Raw genomic sequence first — 23,005 nt, 5'->3', positions numbered from 1 at the left:
TTATTATTGTTTTCTCGCACGCGAAACGCGTAAGGTTTGTATATTTTCATGCAGAGCTATTAAATCTCGTTTTTTATTGGGGTAAAAGAGATGCTGCCCAGTACATTTTTCTTTTTGGAAATGAGTGTGTGCATCAATATTTTGCATGATTTTTTTTTATTGTGCAAGGTGAAAGAAACAAATGGCAACCCGTTTTTGGCTAAATAACACAACAAATCTCATCTGTGGCCAAGCGAGTCCTGATGCTAAATATGACTTGTCCTCCCATGAGTGAGACTGATTCCAAATGAGCCTTGACAGGCTTGAGTCCTTGTGTGTTTGCTGCTGCTGCTGCTGATAAGCTACAATGGATAGTTGCTATTTATTTAGACCTTGTAAAGGCACAACAGTCAATCAATAGCTCCTCTATGTTCTGAGGCAGCAGGGCTTGTATTGAGATGTTTATCAGAAATCCATCAGCCGTGTTCTACTTCTGAATCCAGGACTGCAGCCTGTCCGCCGACTAGATCAAACCCCTCGCATTCCTCATGATGACAAGTCATGCTGACAGGAGCTCCAATGTTATATAAACCTTTATACATAATATGCATATTTAACAACGCATCCAATTAACTACTCTGCTGACTGAGATTAATTTATTATTCATTTTACTCAAACTTATGTTAATTCTTTCGCAGCAGACATTAAAAAAAAAAAAAAAATCAACGGATGCAGCATATTGGGATTGTTAAACACTAGTGTAAAAAAAAAGTCTATGTAATTAAAATTAAGGCTCAAAAAATGCCAGGCGAGGAGTGAAGTTTTCCGACGACGTCAGATTAATTTATGCGCGGCGTGTCGTAGTTATTGATGCAAGGCCTGCTCGGCGTGACCGAGTAATCCACAAGATTTATGCTCAAACAAGGAACATGTATTTGAAGACTGGGATTGGAAACATAAAGACAAATGTAAAAAAATATGTTTTATATAAAAATCTTATTGTCACCTCTGGGTTCCACCACTGATTTCATGGAAGCGATTTAAGCATGTGGCTCAAGTAGAGCTTCTCCACCAGCATTGATTGCAGAGGTGAAGGAACACTCAACTGATATGAATGCCAACTGCCATCGACTGATGGTTTCCAAGTGCCCCTGATCATTGCACAGTAACATTGGGTTGGTGCAATGAGGCTCCATGCACATTCTGCAGTTCAGTTGATCACTACTGATCAAAAATGGCGCCGGCGTTTCGTTTTTGATGCCGGCGTCCATTTATTGGATGCTGGCAAATTTTTTTTTTTGACACCAGTGAATTTTCACAGCAGTTTTGCAAATTTATTCGCGCCTGCCGAATGAATTCGCCCATCACTATTGATCACTGATCTATATGGAGTCACGTGGAAATAAAACGGGACTTGGTTCCCAAGCGACCACACTGACCTGTTTTCAGGCTAACAAATCTGTTTCTCCATTAAATAAAATCCAATGGCATGAAAGCTGGATGTGGCCACATGATGACTTAGGTTTGAGCAAATTCTACATACACCCATTCTATGAAACCTTTTCCTTGCTCTACATTTCTTATATTTTTTCCAGTTATTTATTTTTTGACTCCTATTCAAGCCTGAAACTGAAAATGCCCGCGGCTTGTTGGGATCACTGGCTCCGAAAAAAAAATTAAATTTAACTTGAGGTTTCAATTTTATTGTTATTTTCTCAACTGATTCTCTTTATTTTGGTCACTGTGGTACTTATCTTGCCTGTCCAAACTGCTGCCTGGTTGCTAAGGTATTTAAGATCTGGCAACCAGATATCACACAAAACCTCAGGAGATGGTTCGAGACTATAGAGAGCACACATTCCCCTCACCTACCACCCGTGAATACAACACCGCCAAATGCAGTTTTGGAGAAACATGACCTTTATAATGTAATTAAAGGGATACTGTGAAGGTAAAAATGTTTTTTTTCATCAGTTAATAGTGCTGCTCCAACAGAATTCTGCATTGAAACCATTTCTCAAACAGATTTTTTCATATTTAATTTTGAAATCTGACATGGGGCTAGACATACTGTCAGTTTCCCAACTGCCCCCAGTCATGTGACTTGTGGTCTGATAAACTACTGCAAGTTGGACTGATATCACCCCCTCCCTGCCCCAGCAGCCTAACAACAGAACAATGGGAAGGTAACCAGATAGCAGCTCCCTAACACAAGATAACAGCTGCCTGGTAGATCTAAGAACAGCACTCAATAGTAAAATCCAGGTCCCACTGAGACACATTCAGTTACATTGAGTAGGAGAAACAACAGCCTGTCAGAAAGCAGTTCCATCCTAAAGTGCTGGCTCTTTCTGAAATCACATGACCAGGCAAAATGAGCTGAGATGCACCTACACACCAATATTACAACTAAATACACTTGCTGGTTCAGGAATGACATTTTATATTGTAGAATGTACAGTTTAAACTGTGTAATTTAGAAATAAACCACTACACCATAAAAATCATGACAGAATCCCTTGAAATGGGTTGTTCACCTTTAAATTAACTTTTAGTAGGATGTAAAGATTGATATTCTGAGATAATTTGCAATTGTTTTCAGATCTCCAGGTTAAGATTTCAGTTATCTAGTTACTAGGGTACAAATTCCCCTAGCAATCAAGTATCAATTTGAATAAGAGACTGGAATATGAATAGGAGAGGACTGAATAGAAAGATAAGGAATAAAAAGTAGCAATAACAATAAATGTGTAGCTTTACAAAGCTTTTGTGTTTTAAATGGGGTTAGTGACCCCCATTTGAAAGTTGGAAAGAATCAGAAGAAGAAGAAGGCAAATAATTCAAAATCTAGTTTCTTAGACTTGACCATTCTATAACATATTAAACGCTAACTTAAAGTAAACCACCCCTTTAAGGTGCATGGCACAAGGTCCAAAAACATGATTATACCTATTTTTTTTTCCAGGTTGTACCCTTCCCTGCGCTCAATATACAACCAATTGTATTATTAGTAATATTACAGAAGAAAAGCAAGTAAAAAATGATCTTTCTGTATAATAGATCCATGCCTTGATCTATAGTAGGAAACGGAAACAATAAAAATCACAGCTTTTTCTGGAGTGGAATAATACAGGTATGGGACCTGTTATCCAGAATGCTGAGGACCTGGTGTTTTCTAGATAATTGATCTTTCCGTGATTTGGATCTTCATACCTTAAGTCTACTAGAAAATCATATAAACATGAAATAAACCCAATAGGCTGGTTTTGCTTCCAATAAGGATTAATTATATCTTAGTTGGAATCAAGTATAAGCGACTGTTTTATTATTACAGATATGGGACCTGTTATCCAGAATGCTTAGGACCTGGGGTTTTGTGGATAAAGGATCTTTCCATAATTTGGATCTCCATACCTTAAGTCTACTAGAATATCATATAAACATGAAATAAAGCCAATAAGCTGGTTTTGCTTCCAATAAGGATTAATTATATCTTGGGATCAAGTACAAGTTACTGTTTTATTATTACAGATATGGGACCTGTTATCCAGAATGCTTAGGACCTGGGGTTTTGTGGATAAAGGATCTTTCCATAATTTAGATTGTCATACCTTAAGTCTACTAGAAAATCATATAAACATGAAATAAACCCAATAGGCTGGTTTTGCTTCCAATAAGGATTAATTATATCTTAGTTGGGATCAAGTACAAGTTACTGTTTTATTATTACAGATATGGGACCTGTTATCCAGAATGCTTAGGACCTGGGGTTTTGTGGATAAAGGATCTTTCTGTAATTTGGATCTTCATACCTTAAGTCTACTAGAAAATCATATAAACATGAAATAAACCCAATAGGCTGGTTTTGCCTCCAATAAGGATTAATTATATCTTAGTTGGGATCAAGTAGAAGCTACTGTTTTATTATTACACAGAAAAAGGAAATTCGTTGTAAAAATGTGGATTATTTGGAAAAAATGGAGTCTATGGGCAACGGCCTTTCCATTATACGGAGCTTTCTTGATAACGGGTTTCCAGATAACAGATCCCATACATGTAATTCATTTTAGGTGAGCCTCCTTCTTAATAACGTAGCCTCTACAGAGAGCCCTATACCCCAAATGTCCAACCTGCTCCTGTTCTCTATTTGTCTAATAAAAAAATAAAATTTTTAGCCGATCATGCAATAAAGCTTTGTATAGCAAACATGTATCAATTCCATGCAACGACTCTATTCCCCATTCAGTTTACTTACTTGGACTAATTGCCTGGCAATATAATAGCCACACAGCAGAATGGAATGGGATCATTAAGGATTTATAATTAACTGATAGTGAAATTCATACCATGGCTGTCAGTGCTTGAGAAAAAATAAAAAAGGCCGAACAAGCGGCGGAATGGAAAGTCTGGCACTGATAGCAATATTATTATTATTATACTTGTCTTGCTATTAATTGTAATGGATTCCAATGGACTATGGTCTGGGGTTTTGTCCAAATTATGTGTTTCTGTTATTGCTTTTTCCACAGTATAATCAAAAAGAAAAAAAATAAATAAATTGTATCGAAATCTCCCAGCACTGAATTCCCTCCCCCCATGTCTCTCAAGCATTGTCTCCAGGACCTGTTGTAAAGATGGGGGGCTCCTGAACTAGGTCCTTAGCATTGCAGGGGCCCCTTGGAGGGAACAATATAGAGAAAGACTGATATTTTTAGTATACAGGTGTCCCATATTGAGGGCTCCACTGGGAATGCTGGGAGTTGTAGTAATGGTCTGCGGGTTGGACAACCTTGATTAATGTGATCAACACAAATAGAAAAAAACGTACTCAGCCAGCAGCCAATTAGCATTCTAATGCAAGGGATATGTGTAGTGACCAATCAGAGCTTAGCTGTCATTATTCAACCTGCTGATATTGGTCACTGCACTGGGGCAAAATTTGTTAGGGCTCTTACACACGGGCATTTTTTCTGCACCCCCCATGCAGGAGTAGACGCAGTCAATTATTGGTAAGGGGCTGTACGCACACAGACGCATGGAAGCACCAAAAGCAGGTGGGATGCAGCATGTTGCATTTCACCTGCGTTCGGCGCATACATGCGTCTGTGTAAATACAGCCCCGTGACAATAATTAAAGGGATACTATCATGGGAAATATAATCAAATCAGTTAATAGTGCTGCTCCAGCAGAATTCTGCACTGAAATTCATTTCTCAAAAGAGCAAACAGATTTTTTTATATTCAATTTTGAAATCTGACAAGGGGCTAGACATTTTGTCAATTTCCCAGCTGCCCCCAGTCATGTGACTGTAGATCTAAGAACAACACTCATTAGTAAAAACCCATGTCCCACTGAGACACATTCAGTTACGTTGAGAAGGAAAAACAGCAGCCTGCCAGAAAGCATTTCTCTCCTAAAGTGCAGGCACAAGTCACATGACTGGGGGCAGCTGGGAAATTGACAAAATGTCTAGCCCCATGTCAGATTTCAAAATTGAATATAAAAAAATCTGTTTGCTCTTTTGAGAAATGGAATTCAGTGCAGAACTCTGCTGGAGTAGCACTATTAACGGATTCATTTTGAAAAAAAAACCCATGTTTTCCGATGACAGGATCCCTTTAAGTGCGTTTACTCCTGTGCTCCCCTGCGGGTGAGCGGAAGAAAGCGCAATGCAGGGGAGGGCAGCAAAAAAACGCCCATGTGTAAGAGCCCTTATAGAATGAAACGCAACATAATCAGCCTCATTCACTAAAGCTTACATGTATCAATGTATGCAACCAGGGAACACCCATGTTCAGCCCAACCCCCTGACACTATTAAATGCAGTACCATTATTAAAGCAAGGCACCCTTTTTAGAGTACCATGTAGGGCCCTAAGGGGAGACATTCTGCACCCCATAGACAGGGCCATCCTGCCTGAGGCGGCCTTCATTTTTGCCGCCCCCACCTCCCTATGGTACTCATCTTCAGCACCAGACGGGTCCACGTCGCTAGTGCAAAGAGCGCAATTGCGCTCTCTGCACTAGAAGAGCCGAATTTCCAGGTTGAAACCCGAAAATTCGGCTCTTAGTTACCAGGAGCTGCATTTTTGCCACCTCTGGCAACCGGGGGGGGGGGGCGGAGTGCCCCTACCCATAGAGCTCTTACACAGGAGAATAACTACAGAGGAAGCAGACCCTGCCGTTGCTGGGGAGCCCAAGAGGTTTAGGGGCCCAAGAGGCCATTATTTATATACAATTTCAATAACTATTAGCAAAACAGGTCATCTTCTTGACATTTTGGGGGCCTGAAAAATAAAGTACTATGGAGCCCGGTAATATCTAGTTACGCCACTAGTAAACAATCCCTATTTTTGAATACATTTGAAACATCCCCATTCATATTTAAGGCCCTGGATGTGCAACATACTATAGTGAAGGATGATTTAAATTCGGCAATAAAGCTGACAGTAAGATAAAGAGATGCGGCTGCACATACTGCGGAACGGCTGCGTAACACTCTGTCCTCAGTGTCATAATGGAGAATATTAGTCCATCTTCAATGGAATCTTTCAACTTGTGACAGGCATTTATACGGGTGTTACGGTTTGTAAATGAGTGTTTTGTTACATCGAAATTAAATATGACTGCCTCAAATTAATTTCCTTTTCCTTGAGAAGAACCTTTGCTCAGCGCTGGAGACACAATGCTCCACCAGAGTCGGATCTGGGTAGAGTTCGGCTTTATTCAAAGGTAAAAAACGTGTGTCAGCAAAGTGAAGAGCCCATAATTGTGTACACTGGTCTTATCTCAGGGCTTTTGTCATGATTTGTCCCAGACTCTTTCTTTCTCTGGATACTGGTGTGGGGAACGGGCGCAATGGGTTAGAGACTCGCTGGAAGCCAAGTCAGGCTGATAAGAATTTGCAAAGGTTCTTTTCTTTTTTTCTATCTTTAAAGGACTAGAAATGCCTGAAATAAAAATGAGTCATTGGGATTTACATAGAATTAAATTCAACTTGGTACATGTTAGGATGTTTTACAGGTTGTAGTTCTGTTTGAACTTGTCGTTTGATCTTGCTCCATATTTTCTAGCAGGGGTAGCAGAGCAGTACAGACCCTGAACAGCAGATTTTTAATGAGCCCCTCACTGCTCTAGCAGTTGCCTGGGGTCTCAGGAAATAACCCATAGGTTATGGACACACATGGTGACCGCTGTGTAAATACGCTAACGTAATGTGCCATTGCCTAAGCTTGGACCAGCTAGCGTATTTACGCAACAATCATCTTTTTTTAAAAACTGTGCAGCTGACTGCACCGATCTGCGGCGAACATGCGCACGTGTGTCCATACTCATATAATTTCTTAGATATGAAATAAGATCCAGCTTCTCCTGAGTTGTTAGCCCAGAACATGCTATATAAGTCCAGTAAAATATCAAAAAGGGTTGGCCAGCGGGACACCAGAAAAAAGCCCAGTGGGCCCAGCTGACCCAGACTAGATGCCCATCTACCCTCTGCCAACACTCCCCTGCCTACTGTCCCCCAATCATCAAAAGTAAGTTAAGGTGTGTGCAAAGGAGGGGTAGGGGCTGAGCAGGTGGCTGGTAGGGTCCCAAGAGGGGGTGTGGGGGCCCCTGGTGTACCAGCCCCGGTGAGCTTGACCCTGATGCCTAGTGTACCTGCCATGACAAATCAGAGTGGCCAGTGGTGGCGGGTGATATTTTTTTTTATGAAGGCCAACAATAGTAATCTTCCATAGGAGAACGCATTTTTAAATGCACATACAGTATATGCGGTTTGTTCTCTTTTCTATTCATTTCTATGGTTTTTGTTAGAAACCTACTTATCACTCATTGATAAAAACTTTTAAAAATCCTATAGAACTGAATAAAGAGCAGAGGAATTTGACTATAGCAGACTATTGAGAGCTCTAAATGCACTCATTCATAAGTATGCTCCTATGAAAAGTCTGAGGTATGTGCAATGGAGCTTGAGATGATATTAGTTGTGGAAGTGAGTGCTTATTTCAGTTACAGAGAGCTGCATTAGAAGGAAGGGCCCTGTGTGAGGAAGGGTAGGCAGGAGATAGAATGTTAGGGCAGTGAAGGGTTAAGGGTAAGCCAACTAGAGAGGAAGGGATGAAGCAGGAGAAGGGGATAGTGTGATAGAGGGGAGAGCAGGAGTGGAAGTTCATGCCTTTTCCAGTAGAGAAGGCCAACAAGCAACATACCACCTTCCCGCCTTGTTGTTTGGGTTAACTGATGGGGAAGGATGGGGTTCAGTATGGGTTAAGTTGTTTGTCACAGCTGTGGAGGAATGCTTGTCAGTGGTGGGGGGCTTATGCCCCAGTTTTACACAAAAGTGTGTGCCAAGGATGATTATAGTCTCCTCGGGCAAGGGTCCCTGGGCGATTTTGTCCGGCATGGCAAGTAGCCCAATTGGTGGTGTTTTTTTCTGCTTGGCAAGCATTCCATGTGGGGGTGAATATTGCTCTTCTAATATTGCAATTAAATGTAACGTTTAATAACAATTTTAAAAATAAAGCTGTGGCCTGTTAAATCCCAACATGGTTGTCTTCATTGTTACCAGCTTAACGATGCTCAGTCATGTCTGGTCCTTACAATTCTCTCTGGATGCTCTCTAGAAGCTTTAAAGAACTTTCACCACCTTTTCTACTACAGCTACTGGGCTCTTCAACCCCATAAACCAGCGGCGAACATTTGTTTTGATTTTGACAGTTGTTAAATACTGAATTAATCAATGCCATTTTGAGACTGCGGCAAAAAAAACCCCAAAAAAGCTGTCTAATTAGTTCCCAGTTATTCAGAAAATTATGACTTTTTTTCTCCCCTCTTCGTTTTACGTTTTAAATCCAAGTGGACGTTATACATTTTAATGGCCATCTGTTTCGAGGAACTTGGGAAGGGGGGGAGAAAAATCAACACTGAAAATTACAGTTTTACTGGAGAAAGGGAAAAGATGGCGGACGACAGCACAAAAGAGCAGAGGTCCATTGGCAGATGAAAAGGTTATTTTGGAAGGAGGTCTCCTTGTATTTATCACTTTAATAGGCGAGTCCATTATTCAAAGGCATGAGTTACATTGCATACACTGTTTGAGCATATCTTGAGCAAACGGCTAATAAGTCCTCTTTATTACAAAGAGCTAATTGCTGCTGACGAGCAATGGATCTCGCAGAACTTCACTGTCAGAGACGGCACAAAATATGTGGGAGGCAGGAATGGTGAAGACAGGCCATTCTTTATTTCTGACATAAACACATTACTCTTAATAACAGGATTCATGTCTGTCACATCATGATCAATTGTATTTTCTTTTTAATAATATTTTATGGCCAAATTTCACTACAAACTGAATCAAAAGTTCACCTTTGGGATTGGCGCTCTTATTATTGCTGCTGTTGGTACTGCTCTTGTTTGGGGGGGTTTTAGGCGGTGAAAGCACTGCAGTATGGGGTGAGTTCAAGAAAAGCATTTGATATCTGCTCCCTGAGCACAAAGATTTCTGTTCTTGCTGTCTATACACAAAGTTCTAGTTTTCTGCCCACCCCCTTTAAGGACAACTAAACCCTAAAAATGAATGCAAGTAAAAATTTCCTATTTTCTATAGTGAACTTATTGCACGAGGCTAAAGTTTGAGCTTGTCAATAGCAGCAATGATCCAGGACTTCAAACTTGTCACAGGGGGTCACCATCTTGGAAAGTGTCTGTGACACTCACATGCTCAGTGGGCTCTGATTGGCTGTTGAGAAGCTAAGCTTAGGGCTCGTCACTAATTATCCAGCAGAAAATGAGCTTCCCTGGCTGTAATATAAGCTGATGCTACAGGTTTGCTGATTATTCAATTCTGATGCTAATTGCACTGGTTTCTGTGCTGCCATGTAGTAATTATGTGTATTAATTACTAATCAGCCTTATATTGTGACATTTCTATTCTATGTGTACTGTATATTGTGAGTGGCTCCCTAAGATCAGTAAGTGACAGCAGCATGTGAAGCAGTGAATCAGCAGAAAAGAAGATGGGGAGCTACTGGGGCATCTTTGGAGACACAGATCTTTACTGCTAAAGGGCTGGGGTTGCCTTGGGCTGGTACAGAAGCCCAAACTATAATTTACAGTAATGTACAACATAAGTCTACTTCTTTAGTTAGGCTTTAGTTCTCCTTTAATATACAGCTTATGTATAAATACACATGGCCAATTTCCTCCTCTCTAATTTCAGGCATTCTTCATTGCCTTCTCCTAAAACACACTGTATATCACTAATGTTCTTCTCACTCCACTAAAGGACTTCATCTTCTAAGTCAAGCTTCTCATCTACTCTTCTAAATTCTGTACTCTAAACTCAAGGACTCTTGTCTTCTAAACAAAAGGAGTTTGGGCCCTTATTATAAATGCAAGACTCTTGCCTATACTATAAGCACAGCGTAATTCTTTTCTCTTGTCCAATTTAAAGGTGTTTATCTTCTACACTCTAAGCAAAAAGACCTAGAGACAGAAAGCTCATATCTACCTGACGTACAGAGTATTTTGTTTTTAATCTTAACAGCCATAAAGAAGGCTCTGATATAATACTCTTTAACTGGCTCATAAAATATGTTGGTATCACAGTGATGGACTGTCTAAATGGAAGTTGTCTCCTAGAGGAAGATCTAGGATATTTGAGTTAAAAGGTGGACAAGGGGGAGAAGGGCACTATTGTTAAATGAAGTCTAATTTTGGAGGGTAAAGCTTTATAATATGTGTGTAAGTAGTAAGTACCAGTATTGGAAGTGAGAAATGAATGATGATACCAAACAAACAAATGCAGGATTTGCTAGTTGCAACCCACTTAAGTTGCATTCAGACAAAAATACCAATAACATTTGTTTTCATTCATCCCATCCGGTTATTCTATGACCAAAATGTTCTTCTCTGCTACATTATAGACCTATGGTTCTCCGCTTCTTCTCTCTAATTATCATCTTCTGCTATTCAGGCATAAAGCACTTCGTATTTGTTTAAAGGTAAGGCAATAATCTACTCCTAACACACATCTATACATATAATTACTCACCTTCATTTACATATCTGAAGTACAGTAAGTTGTACTCCATAAGCACAGATGTCTCATATTCTTCTCTATAAAGACTAGACTCTTATCTCCTGTTCCTCAAACATAAGTCTTACATCTTCTTTGTGTTAGCCATACATTACTAATCGTAAACACATGGCGCAGAAGTATCTTATAGAGACAACTAGATACTACCTGATGTTCCTAAAACAATAAAACCTTAAAATGACTAGAGCACAGATGCCCCAGACTGTAGTTTGGAGCAATCAACAGCCACAGCTTATCAGTACTGAACATCAAGATGAAAAATGACTTTGAACATGTGTTTATTGTCACCAAACAACAGGTTGGGAGGAAAGGAATTGCTCTTGTCCATGCTTTCTGTCAAATGTGATCTAATGTGATTTGTTCATCTACCCGATGACACATCTTTTGCATGCCTGAGCTTGCCTTCACTTATAAAAATGGAACAATCACCTAGCATTACATGCTCTTTGGCCAGGACTTGCTGACTGTAAATTGAAATGCTTCCATTATATCCAGGCAATGACTTTGTTTGGATGCCTAAAATAACTCAAAATCGGACCCTTTCTCATTAAAGAACTACAAAATGTCACATCCCGCATCATATCATTGTATACTGTCTTGAATCATGTACAGTGTACAACATAATATTCTTCTATTCGCTCAGCTTGCAAAGAGAAAGATCATTTGACATACTCCTGGCATTATCTCAACCAACAAAGTAGCATTATAGTCCTAGAAGCTTTTCATATCCACGTATATACCACAGCTACATCTGTTTGGCTTGTATCTTTTCATACACATATTCAAGACCTTTAATGCCTTTTGAAGGTCTCTCCAAACCTTCACATACCCTCCATAGGAGTATCTTTGTAGCACCCCATCCCATTCCTTCTAGATGCCACTTGCAACAGTTAGACTCTCTCCAAACCTAGACTTATCTTAGTATATATACATCTCATTCCTTCCAGATGCCACTAACAACAGTTAGACTCTCTCCAAACCTAGGCGTATCTTTGTAGCACCACATTCCATTTCTTCCGGATGTCACTAGTAAGAGTTAAACTCTCTCCAAACCTAGGCTTATCCTTGTATCATCCCATCCCATTCCTTCCAGATGCCACTAGCAACAGTTAGACTCTATCCAAACCTAGGCTTATCTTTGTATTATCCCATCCCATTCCTTCCAGATGCCACTAACAACAGTTAGACTCTATCCAAACCTAGGCTTATCTTTGTATCATCCCATTCTTTCCAGATGCCACTAACAATAGTTAGACTCTATCCAAACATAGGCTTATCTTTGCATCATCCCATCCCATTCCATCCAGATGTAACTAGAAACATTTAGACTTTCTCCAAACCTAGGCTTATCTTTATATCATCCCATTCCTTCCAGATGCAACTAGTAACAGTTAGACTTTCTCCAAACCTAGGCTTATCTTTGTATCATCCCATTCTTTCCAGATGCCACTAACAATAGTTAGACTCTATCCAAACATAGGCTTATCTTTGCATCATCCCATCCCATTCCATCCAGATGTAACTAGAAACATTTAGACTTTCTCCAAACCTAGGCTTATCTTTGTATCATCCCATCCCATTCCTTCCAGACGCCACTAACAACAGTAAGGCTTTTTTCTTCTATCACCACATTCCTTCTGGATGTCACTAGTAAGAGCTGGGGGCACATTTACTTAGCTGGAGTGAAGGATTAGAATGAAAAAAACTTCGAATTTCGAAGGTTCTTTTTGGCTACTTCGACCATCGAATTGGCTACTTCGACCTTTGACTACGACTTTGAATCAAACTATTCGAACTAAACATCGTTGGACTATTCGACCATTCGATAGTCAAAGTACTGTCTCTTTAAAAAAAACTTTGACTACCTACTTCGCCACCTAAAACCTACCGAGCACCAATGAGGACCTTCCCCATAAGCTTTCTAAGCTTTTTTTTGATAGAAGGAAAATCATTTGACCGATCGATTAAAATCCTTCGATCGTTCGATCAAAGCATTTGCGGTAAATCCTTCGACTTCAATATTCGATATCGAAGGATTTTACTTTGAGGGTCGAATATCGATGGTTAATTAACCCTCGATATTCGACCAATAGTAAATGTGCCCCATAGACTCTCTTCAAACCTGGGTGTATCGTTGCATCACTTTATCCCATCTTGTGTCTTTCCTCAGCCTCTTCCTGATGTTCTTATGGGTAGGTCTAACTACTTTGTTTTACTGCACAATAAATGCTCACTCAATAACTAATAAACGCACCTCTTTCATTCATTCAAAAACAATGAACGCGCCACCATTATTGAGATACACAACTGACTAAGACCTCTGCACTGCATTTGTTCAAAAATAGAAGGAAAGTACAAATCTATTACAAAAGTCTGGTATGATCTGGCTTATATATTTGTAATCCAATTTTATGCATCAGGAAATGCAAAACATAAACTACCTCTGCTTTACAAATAGGATAAAACTGCTAAATATGTATTAACCTTGTAGCACAGTTTTTATCTTCTAAAAAGTATTGAAATATCGGAAAACCTCAGGTGAGAAATAAACGTTCGAAAATAAATAATAGAGGGAAAGCGGCAAATAAATGTAGCACTATGTTAAAAGAACCTATTTATCAGAAAACATTTCCCCCCCATTCACGCAGCAATTTTCCAACTGATTGATCTTCCCAGTTCAGCACAGGCTTAAGCAGAGTATCCTGTGGTGAAACAGTGGTTTAGCAATAAAACCTGCGATTGTGTGTCTCCACCAATCAGATAATGGCAGTGCTACAGTTAAAAGAACTTCTGCCACTGAACGTAATCAAGGTCATTATCTGAATGAACACCCACATTATCACTGCAAATGCAATAAAGGGAGCTTTTATATTTTACCTAGAAAATATAACAGAAAAAAAAGAATTTTATCGGGAAAAATCCATTGCAATATAATTTGACACCACGCTATTCATACAGTTGCCTTTTGTATATAACTGGCAGAAAGCGTTACTACAGTTTAGATTATTCCTCCAGACATCTTAAAAAGGTATCCGCCATAATTATCTAGCTTCCAGCTCAGGGGCAAATTCACTAAGCGCCGAAGCGTCAATTCGCTAGCGTTGGTCATTTCCATGAACGTTGGCGTAAATTCGCTAGTGTTACTTCGCACCCTTACGCCGGGCGAATTTGCGCAACGGACGTAACTACGCAAATTTACTAACGCGCGCAGTGTACTGAACGCTACCTTTTACGCCAGACTTCCTTCACCACCTCAGACCAGGAGAAGCGCAATAGAGTAGATAGGGATTGTTTAAAAAAAAAGTTCAAATTTTTTCAAGTCCCAAAAAACGCTGGCGTCTTTTCTATATTATGGGTGATAGGCTGAAAAAGATCGAAAAAATTTTTGGGGCTCCCCTCCTTCCCCCCTACATTTCCTAACTCATGGCAACTTAACTATACAGTGGGCACATGTGTAGGGCAAAAAACATTTTTTATTTGATGTTTTGAAGGTTTCCCAGGCATTTGTAGTGATTCTACGTATTCCTCCATTGAAATTTGAATTTGGCGCCATATGCAAATTAACCATCGCTAGCGTAACTTCGCTTCGCTTAGCGAATCAACGCTAGCGCAACTTCGCAACCTTACGCTACCCTGAGCGCAACTTTGGATTTTAGTGAATTTGCGGAGCGCTGGCGAAACTACGCCTGGCGAAGTGCGGCGAAGTTACGCCTGGCGCAACTACGAATCTTAGTGAATTTGCCCCTCAATCTCTAGTAGAGTCTCAGAAATAGCAAGCCGGGTTTCTTATAAAAATGCAATGCCTTCTAACAGCCACCGTCCCCGAAACTGGGTCAGCAGCCATAAATATGCAAAGGTTAAGCAGGAGATGCAAGTCTTGTAAATGACAATTCATGAGCGTGTCAATGAGGCATGGCATAAAATGAAGAAAAATAAAACAATGGGTATTATTAAAGCCCATTGAAAGGGAGGAGGGACGCAATACAGTATGAAAACTATTGGAAGTATCACATTACCGTGTATGTAATAAAATCAATCAGATAAACACATTCCTTTATACTTTGATTCTACGTTGATTTTGTCAATCTTCTGGTTATCCAGATGGTTTTAGCCAAGCGCCAGGATGAAATGCCCATGCAAGCCATATTTTTTTTACGTGGCATTTAAATAACAAGGGACTTGCTGTAGTGAAAATCAATGGCAGAGAATGCTGCGAAACGTTAGGTTAATGCAAAGAGCATACATGTTTCTTCCTCTGCCATAAACCACGTAAATCTACAGCTGAGAACCAACTCCTTTGTCTATTTTCTTGTGATTTTTTTTTTTTTGGAGCACGGCTTCCAGACTGGGAAAAGGACAAAAGAGAAGCTGTAAACTAGACGATTGTACGCCATCTCCCACTGGCAGCAAACACAGCAGCTTACACCTACATTTACTCTATGAGACGTACGCTAAGAACGTGCCTTGTCTGTTTTGGGTATGTAAATATGTACGGCTACAAAATCAAACCACGTCGAGAGAAATAATAGTATGAGAGATCTTACACAAGGAACCTGCGTTATCTCCTGTATTCATTAGTACAGATGACTGCCTTTCTCATAAACAATCAATCATTCTCATTACTGAGAGAAAAAAAATAAAAAATAAAAAAACACCTGGAAGAAAATGTAGATGGATAAAAAAAATATGGAAAATTCAAAAAAAAATAATTTTACTGTAAAAGACAGTAGGTATTTGTAAAGTGGACAAGGTTGGTATTATTTCTCGATGTGCTCATCCTCTAGAGCAGTGGTTCCCAACCATTGGCTCATGACCAACCAACCCCTTTGGATGTTGCTCCCAGTGGCCCCAAAGCAGGTGATTATTTTGAATTCCAGACTTGGAGGTGCATAAAAACCAGATGTATGGCTAAACAGAACCTCCTGTAGGCTGACAGTTTACTTAGGGACTACTAAATGGTCAATCAGAGCCTGTATTTGGCATCCCCCATTAAAATATTTCATGCTTGTATTGCCCCCCAACTCTTTTTACATCTAAACACTGCTCATGGGTAAAACCACCTCTCAAGAGCTTATTCCTTTACACTGCACTTCATGAATAAATTAAACTGATGGAATCAAAGACTCAAGGAAGTCACATCCCATTGTTATACTGCAACAGACCAGTGTTTAAGGAGATAACACTAATCCTGTAAACCGAGGGCAGATAGGACACCTCCATGTGCCACAAGAAAGTCTCCAGAACGGGTCTCTAAGGATTCCATATTGACTGCAGCCTCAGCTAAATGAGTTATGACTGTACTGTGTGTCTGTGGAACAGTCAACTTCTACAGGGCTTGAGGCAACATAAGAGATGATGTTGCAGTTTTTTGTTTCCTGCACCCAATTATGTCATATAGGGCCATGCATGTGTGACCCTGGCTGTGAGGATTTCGATGGTTCAAGCAGAGTAATCTCATGTCCGAAAGATTCTTTGCTTGGCAAACATGCAACTAAAATAAAAAAGGGTCTCAAAGGAAGTATCATTTCCCTATATAAGTTTATTTACCGATTTTTAGCTGTAGGTGAAGAACCTTCCGGAACATTCAGATGGAGCTGAATGCAGTGCAGCGGCTCACAGTTATGATGTTAACAAGATGACCCATGAATACATTGTGAAGTGTTGTGTAGTAGGACCCAGGGACAGGGAAAGTCAATCTACACCTGCCTCCTACTTTGTGTTTAACCTGGGGTGCCACTAAAGGAGCAACTATTGTATGTATGAAATCTATTATACGAAAACCCATTATCCAGAAAGGCCTTGTGAAACACGAGGAGGCCAAATTCAGTAGAGAGAGTCCATCTTGCTACAATTTTCTAAAGTGTGAATGTCATCCTTTCTAATTTGCCCCTCTCTAGTGATGTAGATGAGCTACATCTGCCCGTAATTCCTTGCGTGAAAGATAAAGCCTCTCATTTTTGGTTTTAAGCAGTGCTTTGTGTGTAGCAGAAGACATGTGCATGCTTTTTTGACTTCAGAAGACTTTACACTTCCAATGTGAAGAGCTCATTGACTCCTTGTAGACTTTTTTTTCTCGCCCTAACCAGAAAGGTTTCTCCACTGACCTATAATAATAATAATAAAACGGTAGTTTGCACTTTGTAACTGTAGGGTTTGTTTTATGTTTCAATGTTTTTTAGTAGGTTTAAGGTATTGTGACCCAAATTACGGAAATATCCCTTATCCAAAAAGTCCCAGGTCCCAAACATTCTGTAAAATAGATCCCATACTTGTAATATACTTCCCTCTCCTGTTGGAACTGATACTGAACTCAAAGTTTAGGTGGTAAATTTACAGAGACAACATATATTTTAATGGCTTTTCTAAAACAGCAATAGTCTGGGTACCATTTGAATTAATATTTATATCACATAAATAAATTCTAAAAAGAGTGCGATTCTTGAAGTTTGACATTACTAGAGATGAGCTCACTGCAAAGGATTATGTCCAACAATGGTAATCATTGATACGCTGCTATGGATTCTCTCTGGGTGTGACATTGCCCCAGTGTTTATAAATGAACCTGACATGTGTAGAGTTTTGTCCAGTTGTACTCAATGCCTCAGAGTCAGTTTGAAAGATCAGGGATGAAGCTAATGGTCTATAACCCAAGTGCAAAACATGGTGCAGCTCCCTCTACTTATTGCCCCTCAACTGAGTTAATAGTTCTAATTATTTATGCCAATGTGGACCTAGATCCCTGGGCCTGTGTAAGGTTTCAATTTCTGTAAGGACCACACTTATATAATTATTTCTCTTTGGTCAGAAGAATAATGAAATATGATTATTTTTTTCTAGCCTAAGGGACTTTAGTGTTAATGTGGGCCCATGAGGGGTTTGCTATGGACACATGAATCTAAGAGCTGTCAGTGATAAATGACTTGCTGCAAAGCATGAAAAATCAGCTCCAAGAGTTTCACCGAAAAGCCTTCGGTCAACTCAACACACAAGTGAGAAGGTTCAATGTACATTTGCAGTGATTAAACAGAATTATCTGGAATGCAAATGACATGCTAGGAAACTGCAATAGGCCAATTTATGTTCAGTGCAGGCTGAGTCAGAAGTTGGACTTCAATTTCCAACATGTTTTAATTATTGTAGCTACCAGTTGCAGTCCATCAACATCTGGAGACTCTGGGTGTGGCCTTTTCATAAGCTCATGTTATTCTCATATACCCAAACTACTTATCAACTTCTAGAGGCCTTCAGAGAGGATGAATGGTCAGCATTGCCTCACAAATGAAGACCCATCTCCCCTAATTTGACAGCAGAGATCTCATTGGCTATTAGCTTGAGGAGTGACATCAGTTTAAAACACACCATCTGGAATAATGAAGGAAAAACTGAAATGGCGTTGAAAGACTAGGTAAAGCACACCTAAACCACAGAGGTCCATCGGCTACATTTTTTCTAGATTAAAAAATAGCTGGAGAGTACGGCAGTGACCAACTGAATATATCATGGCTTTGAGTTTCTTTCATCTGCCAAACAGATCTGGAAACGGAAAGAAAGTGGGGGTGCAGTTGTATTCTGTATTCTTTCTACTGGAAATTATGCCGAAAGACAGAAAGACAGATATGGACAAGTCAGTCATAGCAAGAGAGAGAGATGCAGAGGCAGAAGAGAGAAGGATAGATGATAGATAGAGGCAGATGGAATAAATATAAACCTAGAGAATATAAAATGTACTAAACTACAGTATAAAACAGTCCGTTGTTCTAATGACCTAGTTTTCTTCCACCCCCACCTTCCTTTTTCTTTAGCAATAATGTTCCTAGAAACTGTACAAAGGCCTCCAGACTCCAGAGAGTAAGCTCTTTCTGCACAGAATAGAAATCTGCATTCCCAGTCTATTCCCCCTTGGGAAACTGCATCAAGTTCCGTATGAAAGTGATTCTGATTGTCTCCGACTTGCCCCGATAATAGGCAGGAAGACTTGGTTAACGTTAACATTTTTCAGGTTTCGAGCCTCCGGGTCATGCAAATACTATTGATGCACATTGGGCAGAATCATTTCCTAATTTAACCATAACATTAAAGGGCTGCGAGTTGCGCTTTTCCTCTTTCTCTCTCCGACACCAGCCGTCTGCCGGTGCTTTGCCTGTTATTATTATTAGTATTTGGCTTTATGTTCGCCCTGACTTATATGAGATTGCCTTCTGTGAAAGCAAATGGGGGGTAATTAGGTGAAATAGGTGCAATGGGCGATGCCTCTGTACAAAGGCAATAATAAGACTCCAGGCAGGAGCCGGCAGAGCCCTTTGTCTGTGGGAAAGATCCAAACTCAGCTGCACGTAAACAAATCTCTGACATTAACGGAGCTTTTATCTATAGATATTACAGCACCTCGTCTTTGCCGGCAATAAATGAAGGCAGAACAACGGGCAGGTTGAACCAGTGGGTCAAAAATATACAGAGATATAAATAAATAAAGGAAAACTATTGGTAATAATGTCAGATGGACAATTAGAGTGAATAGCAGTCTCTAGTAGGCACTTTACAGAAGGAATATCTACAGTAAATCTCAGTTTCCATTTATGGCAGTCCATGCAATGCTCTGCACAGCCTCCCTATGTCTGTGTTATGTAATGTAACGCTCTGCAATTATATGTAAATAAATATATATATGTACAGTCTTGCTGTGAGTATACTGAACACCAAGCCATACGTTTAATAATTCAATGTTCCTCGCTGAGCCCCAGTGTCCAAGCGTTAGATGTCAGTGCTCTGCTCTCTCTCTGGCTTGCTGTGCACTCCTGTACTCTCTATTGTAAGGCTCTGCATAGCTTTGCAGATTTTGGGGCTTTTGACTAAGGATTAACTCTTGTGCTTTGCAGTGCAACGTTCTGCATATAATTCCTCCCATGCTGGGCAATAAATAGAGTGCGATGCTCTGAGCTTATCTTCATAGGGCAGTTCTCTGCATACCTGTTTTACCTTTATAAGCCGCTGTGCTGTATAATATAATGCTCTGCATGGAGTTCGGGCTCTGCTGTACAGTGCAATGCTCTGTGTTTATTTCCAGTATTCCCAGTACATGCAATGTATGAACTATGGGCTTTGCACATGGTGCAATGTGCTGCATAACTTCAGAAGCTTTGTGTGCAATGCTCTGTGCCCAATTCACGCCATGCAGTAACATACGCCTCCCAACTGATGCTCATCACTACAACATTACAGTCCACTGGACAAACTATAACTCTCAAACACCTCCCCAATGGTCCCAAAGCAAACGTATTCTCTGTGGTAAAACAACCACCTAAATAAACGGATTGACACACTTTTGATAACTGACGACTTTCCTATATCAGAAATATAAATCAAAGGTAAAAAACAGGGTCTTGGGAGCAAGGGAAATCCACGGCCAAGGAGGGATTAGATCCATAAAAAGACAGGCAATTGCTGTTAACCCTTTCTTTACTGGCAGTGCAGAGAAAGTTGGGTGTAGCCTACATCTACCAGGTGATGAACATTCAATTGGTTGGCTGTGCAGTTAACCCAAGCAGATTCACATAATCTACCAAATACTTGACCCCTTTTTGGCCAGAAGTCAATGGGAATTTAGAGGACCCCTAATCTTTCTATGTTTCATATTTGAAACTTCTAATGGGTCGGTCAAGCCAAGAACCTGATTTAGTCTCTGTGGACTGGCAGTGCAAGGGTTAATCCCTATATCTAAAGGTAACCAGATCTGTAATTGGCAGTGGATAGGGCCCTTAAACCTGACACACAATTAACCATTTCATATTTGAAACTTCTCATGGGTGGGTCAAACTAGAAACCGGATTTAGTCTTTGTGGGCTGGCAGTGCAAGGGTTAATCCCAATTTCTAAAGGTAATTAGATCTGTAATTGGCAGCCTGACACACAATTAACCATTTCATATTTGAAACTTCTCATGGGTTGGTCCAACCAGAAACCGGAATTTAGTCTGTGTGGGCTGGCAGTGCAAGGGTTAATCCCTGTATCTAAAGGTAACTAGATCTGTAATTGGCAGCGGGTGGGGCCCTTAAATCTGAGACACAATTAACCATTTCATATTTGAAACTTCTCATGGGTGGGTCAAACCAAGCCGCTGATTTAGTGTGAGCGGGCTGGCAGTGCAAGGGTTAATTCCTATATCTAAAGCTAACTAGATCTGTAATTGGCAGCCTGACACATAATTAACCATTTCACATTTGAAACTTCTCATGGGTGGATCAAACTAAAAAACCTGATTTAGTGTGAGTGGGGTGGCAGTGCAAGGGTTAATCCCGGTATCTAAAGGTAACTAGACCTGTAATTGACAGCAGGTGGGACCCTTAAACCTGAGACACAATTAACCATTTCATATTTGAAACTTCTAATGGGTGGGTCAAACCAAGCACCTGATTTAGTGTGCGTGGAGTGGCAGTGCAAGGGTTAATCCCTATATATAAAGGTAAGTAGACCTGTAATTGGCAGCCTGACACATAATGAACCCTTTCACATTTGAAACTTCTCATGGGTGGATCAAACTAAAAACCGAAATTTAGTGTGAGTGGGGTGGCAGTGCAAGGGTTAATCCCTATATCTAAAGGTAAATCGACCTGCAATTGGCAGCCTGACACATAATTAACCCTTTCATATTTGAAACTTCTCATGGGTGGGTGAAACCAAGCCGCTGATTTAGTGTGAGTGGGCTGGCAGTGCAAGGGTTAATCCCGGTATCTAACGGTAACTAGACCTGTAAGTGGCAGCGGGTGGGGCCCTTACAGCAAATAATCATTTCTCCGTTTCAAGCGGAAGAAATACAAGAGATTTCGGGGTGCGTGTGTGTTTGGGGGGGACCCACCGTTTCCTCCTCTCAGAGAAGCCGGGGACCTGTAGATGGCGACGGGCGCAGACAGATGTTTCCCGCCGTGATGAATGTGATGAGATCCGAGGTTGGAGGCCCCCCAGGACACCCCGAGGATCCAGCTGAGCGTTAGCGGCACAATCCACATGGCAAAGCGCAGACTGGCGCCCCCTGCACCCGGATCAGCGCTGGAGTTAAAGTGATAGTGTTGCTGCATGGAGTAGTCAGACCCAGCTCAGCCTCCCGGCGCAAACTTTTCCTTTTACACCTTTCAGCTCTCCATCCAAACAGACATGTGCGCGACCCCTCCTGCTCTCAGACATAAGGGGGCTCCTTTATTTTATTCCCTTCGATTTCTGGTCCAACCAAACCAATCCCGGCTCAGGCTCATAGTCCCAAAACAGCCCCCGACCCCTCTCAAGCGTCTCTCCAGGTCACTAGAGGGGACCCAGCTCCCCAGAACAGGTGCCAAACTGAAGCTCAGCCTTTTCATCAAAGATCCATAGTTTGTACAAGTTGCAGCAGAAAAGGGATTTCCTCTAGATAAAAGCCAACCATAATAATCCACAGGATATCCACAGCCAACACTGATACACAAGCCACTTCCTAAAGCTTTGCTGAGAAATCACAATTGATCTTCTCTCCTGGCTGGAACATCTCACAGTCTTGAACCACAGCAACTCAATGACCAGCCTTCCCTCCCCAAACAATGTGAGTGGTCTCAGAGTCACAGCAGAAGACGTAGCCAGACAATAGTGAGACCTTCTGAAAGAATCAGGGGAGAGAATATGCTTCCTAGGAGAAGCCTATGCAAATCTGCAGTCTTCAAACAGCAAATCACTGAAGCCTGGATGCAATGCAGAGGAAGAGCCTATGTGAAAGAGGGAGGCTGAATAATGGTGTGAAAAAAAAAAGAAAAAAAAAAAAAGAAGCTTCTCTGATTCCCCCGCTATTATTATACACCTAGAGCATGTGCTACTCAGTTTTCTGAATTGTTCACAGAAAGAGCACCAGGTCTCTGCGCAAGGCAATGCTGCAGATGGATTTATCTCCCCTTCTCTGCTATAGATC

At 40.7% G+C, this 23,005-nt stretch overlaps 1 protein-coding gene across 31 annotated transcripts in view; it reads right to left on the bottom strand.

The window, feature by feature from the left end:
* Positions 1-23,005, bottom strand: part of LOC108716082 (neurexin-1) — an 861,870-nt gene that overhangs the window by 265,717 nt on the left and 573,148 nt on the right. The window contains exon 1 of one of the 31 annotated variants that reach the window (XM_041562478.1): positions 21,932-22,742. The exons of 27 other annotated variants lie outside the window; for them this stretch is intronic. In XM_041562478.1, coding sequence (XP_041418412.1) covers positions 21,932-22,151 — 220 coding nt within the window. In that variant the 5' untranslated portion in view covers positions 22,152-22,742. Of the gene's footprint in view, positions 1-21,931; positions 22,743-23,005 lie in introns of those variants that run through there. 3 more of the 31 variants (XM_018262527.2, XM_041562477.1, XM_041562476.1) reach the window with 3 other exon arrangements.

Source organism: Xenopus laevis, chromosome 5L, assembly GCF_017654675.1.
Source record: "Xenopus laevis strain J_2021 chromosome 5L, Xenopus_laevis_v10.1, whole genome shotgun sequence".
Classification (NCBI taxonomy): domain Eukaryota; kingdom Metazoa; phylum Chordata; class Amphibia; order Anura; family Pipidae; genus Xenopus; species Xenopus laevis.
The sequence above is the reverse complement of the archived record's forward strand: the minus strand, read 5'-3'. Positions and strand labels throughout refer to the sequence as shown.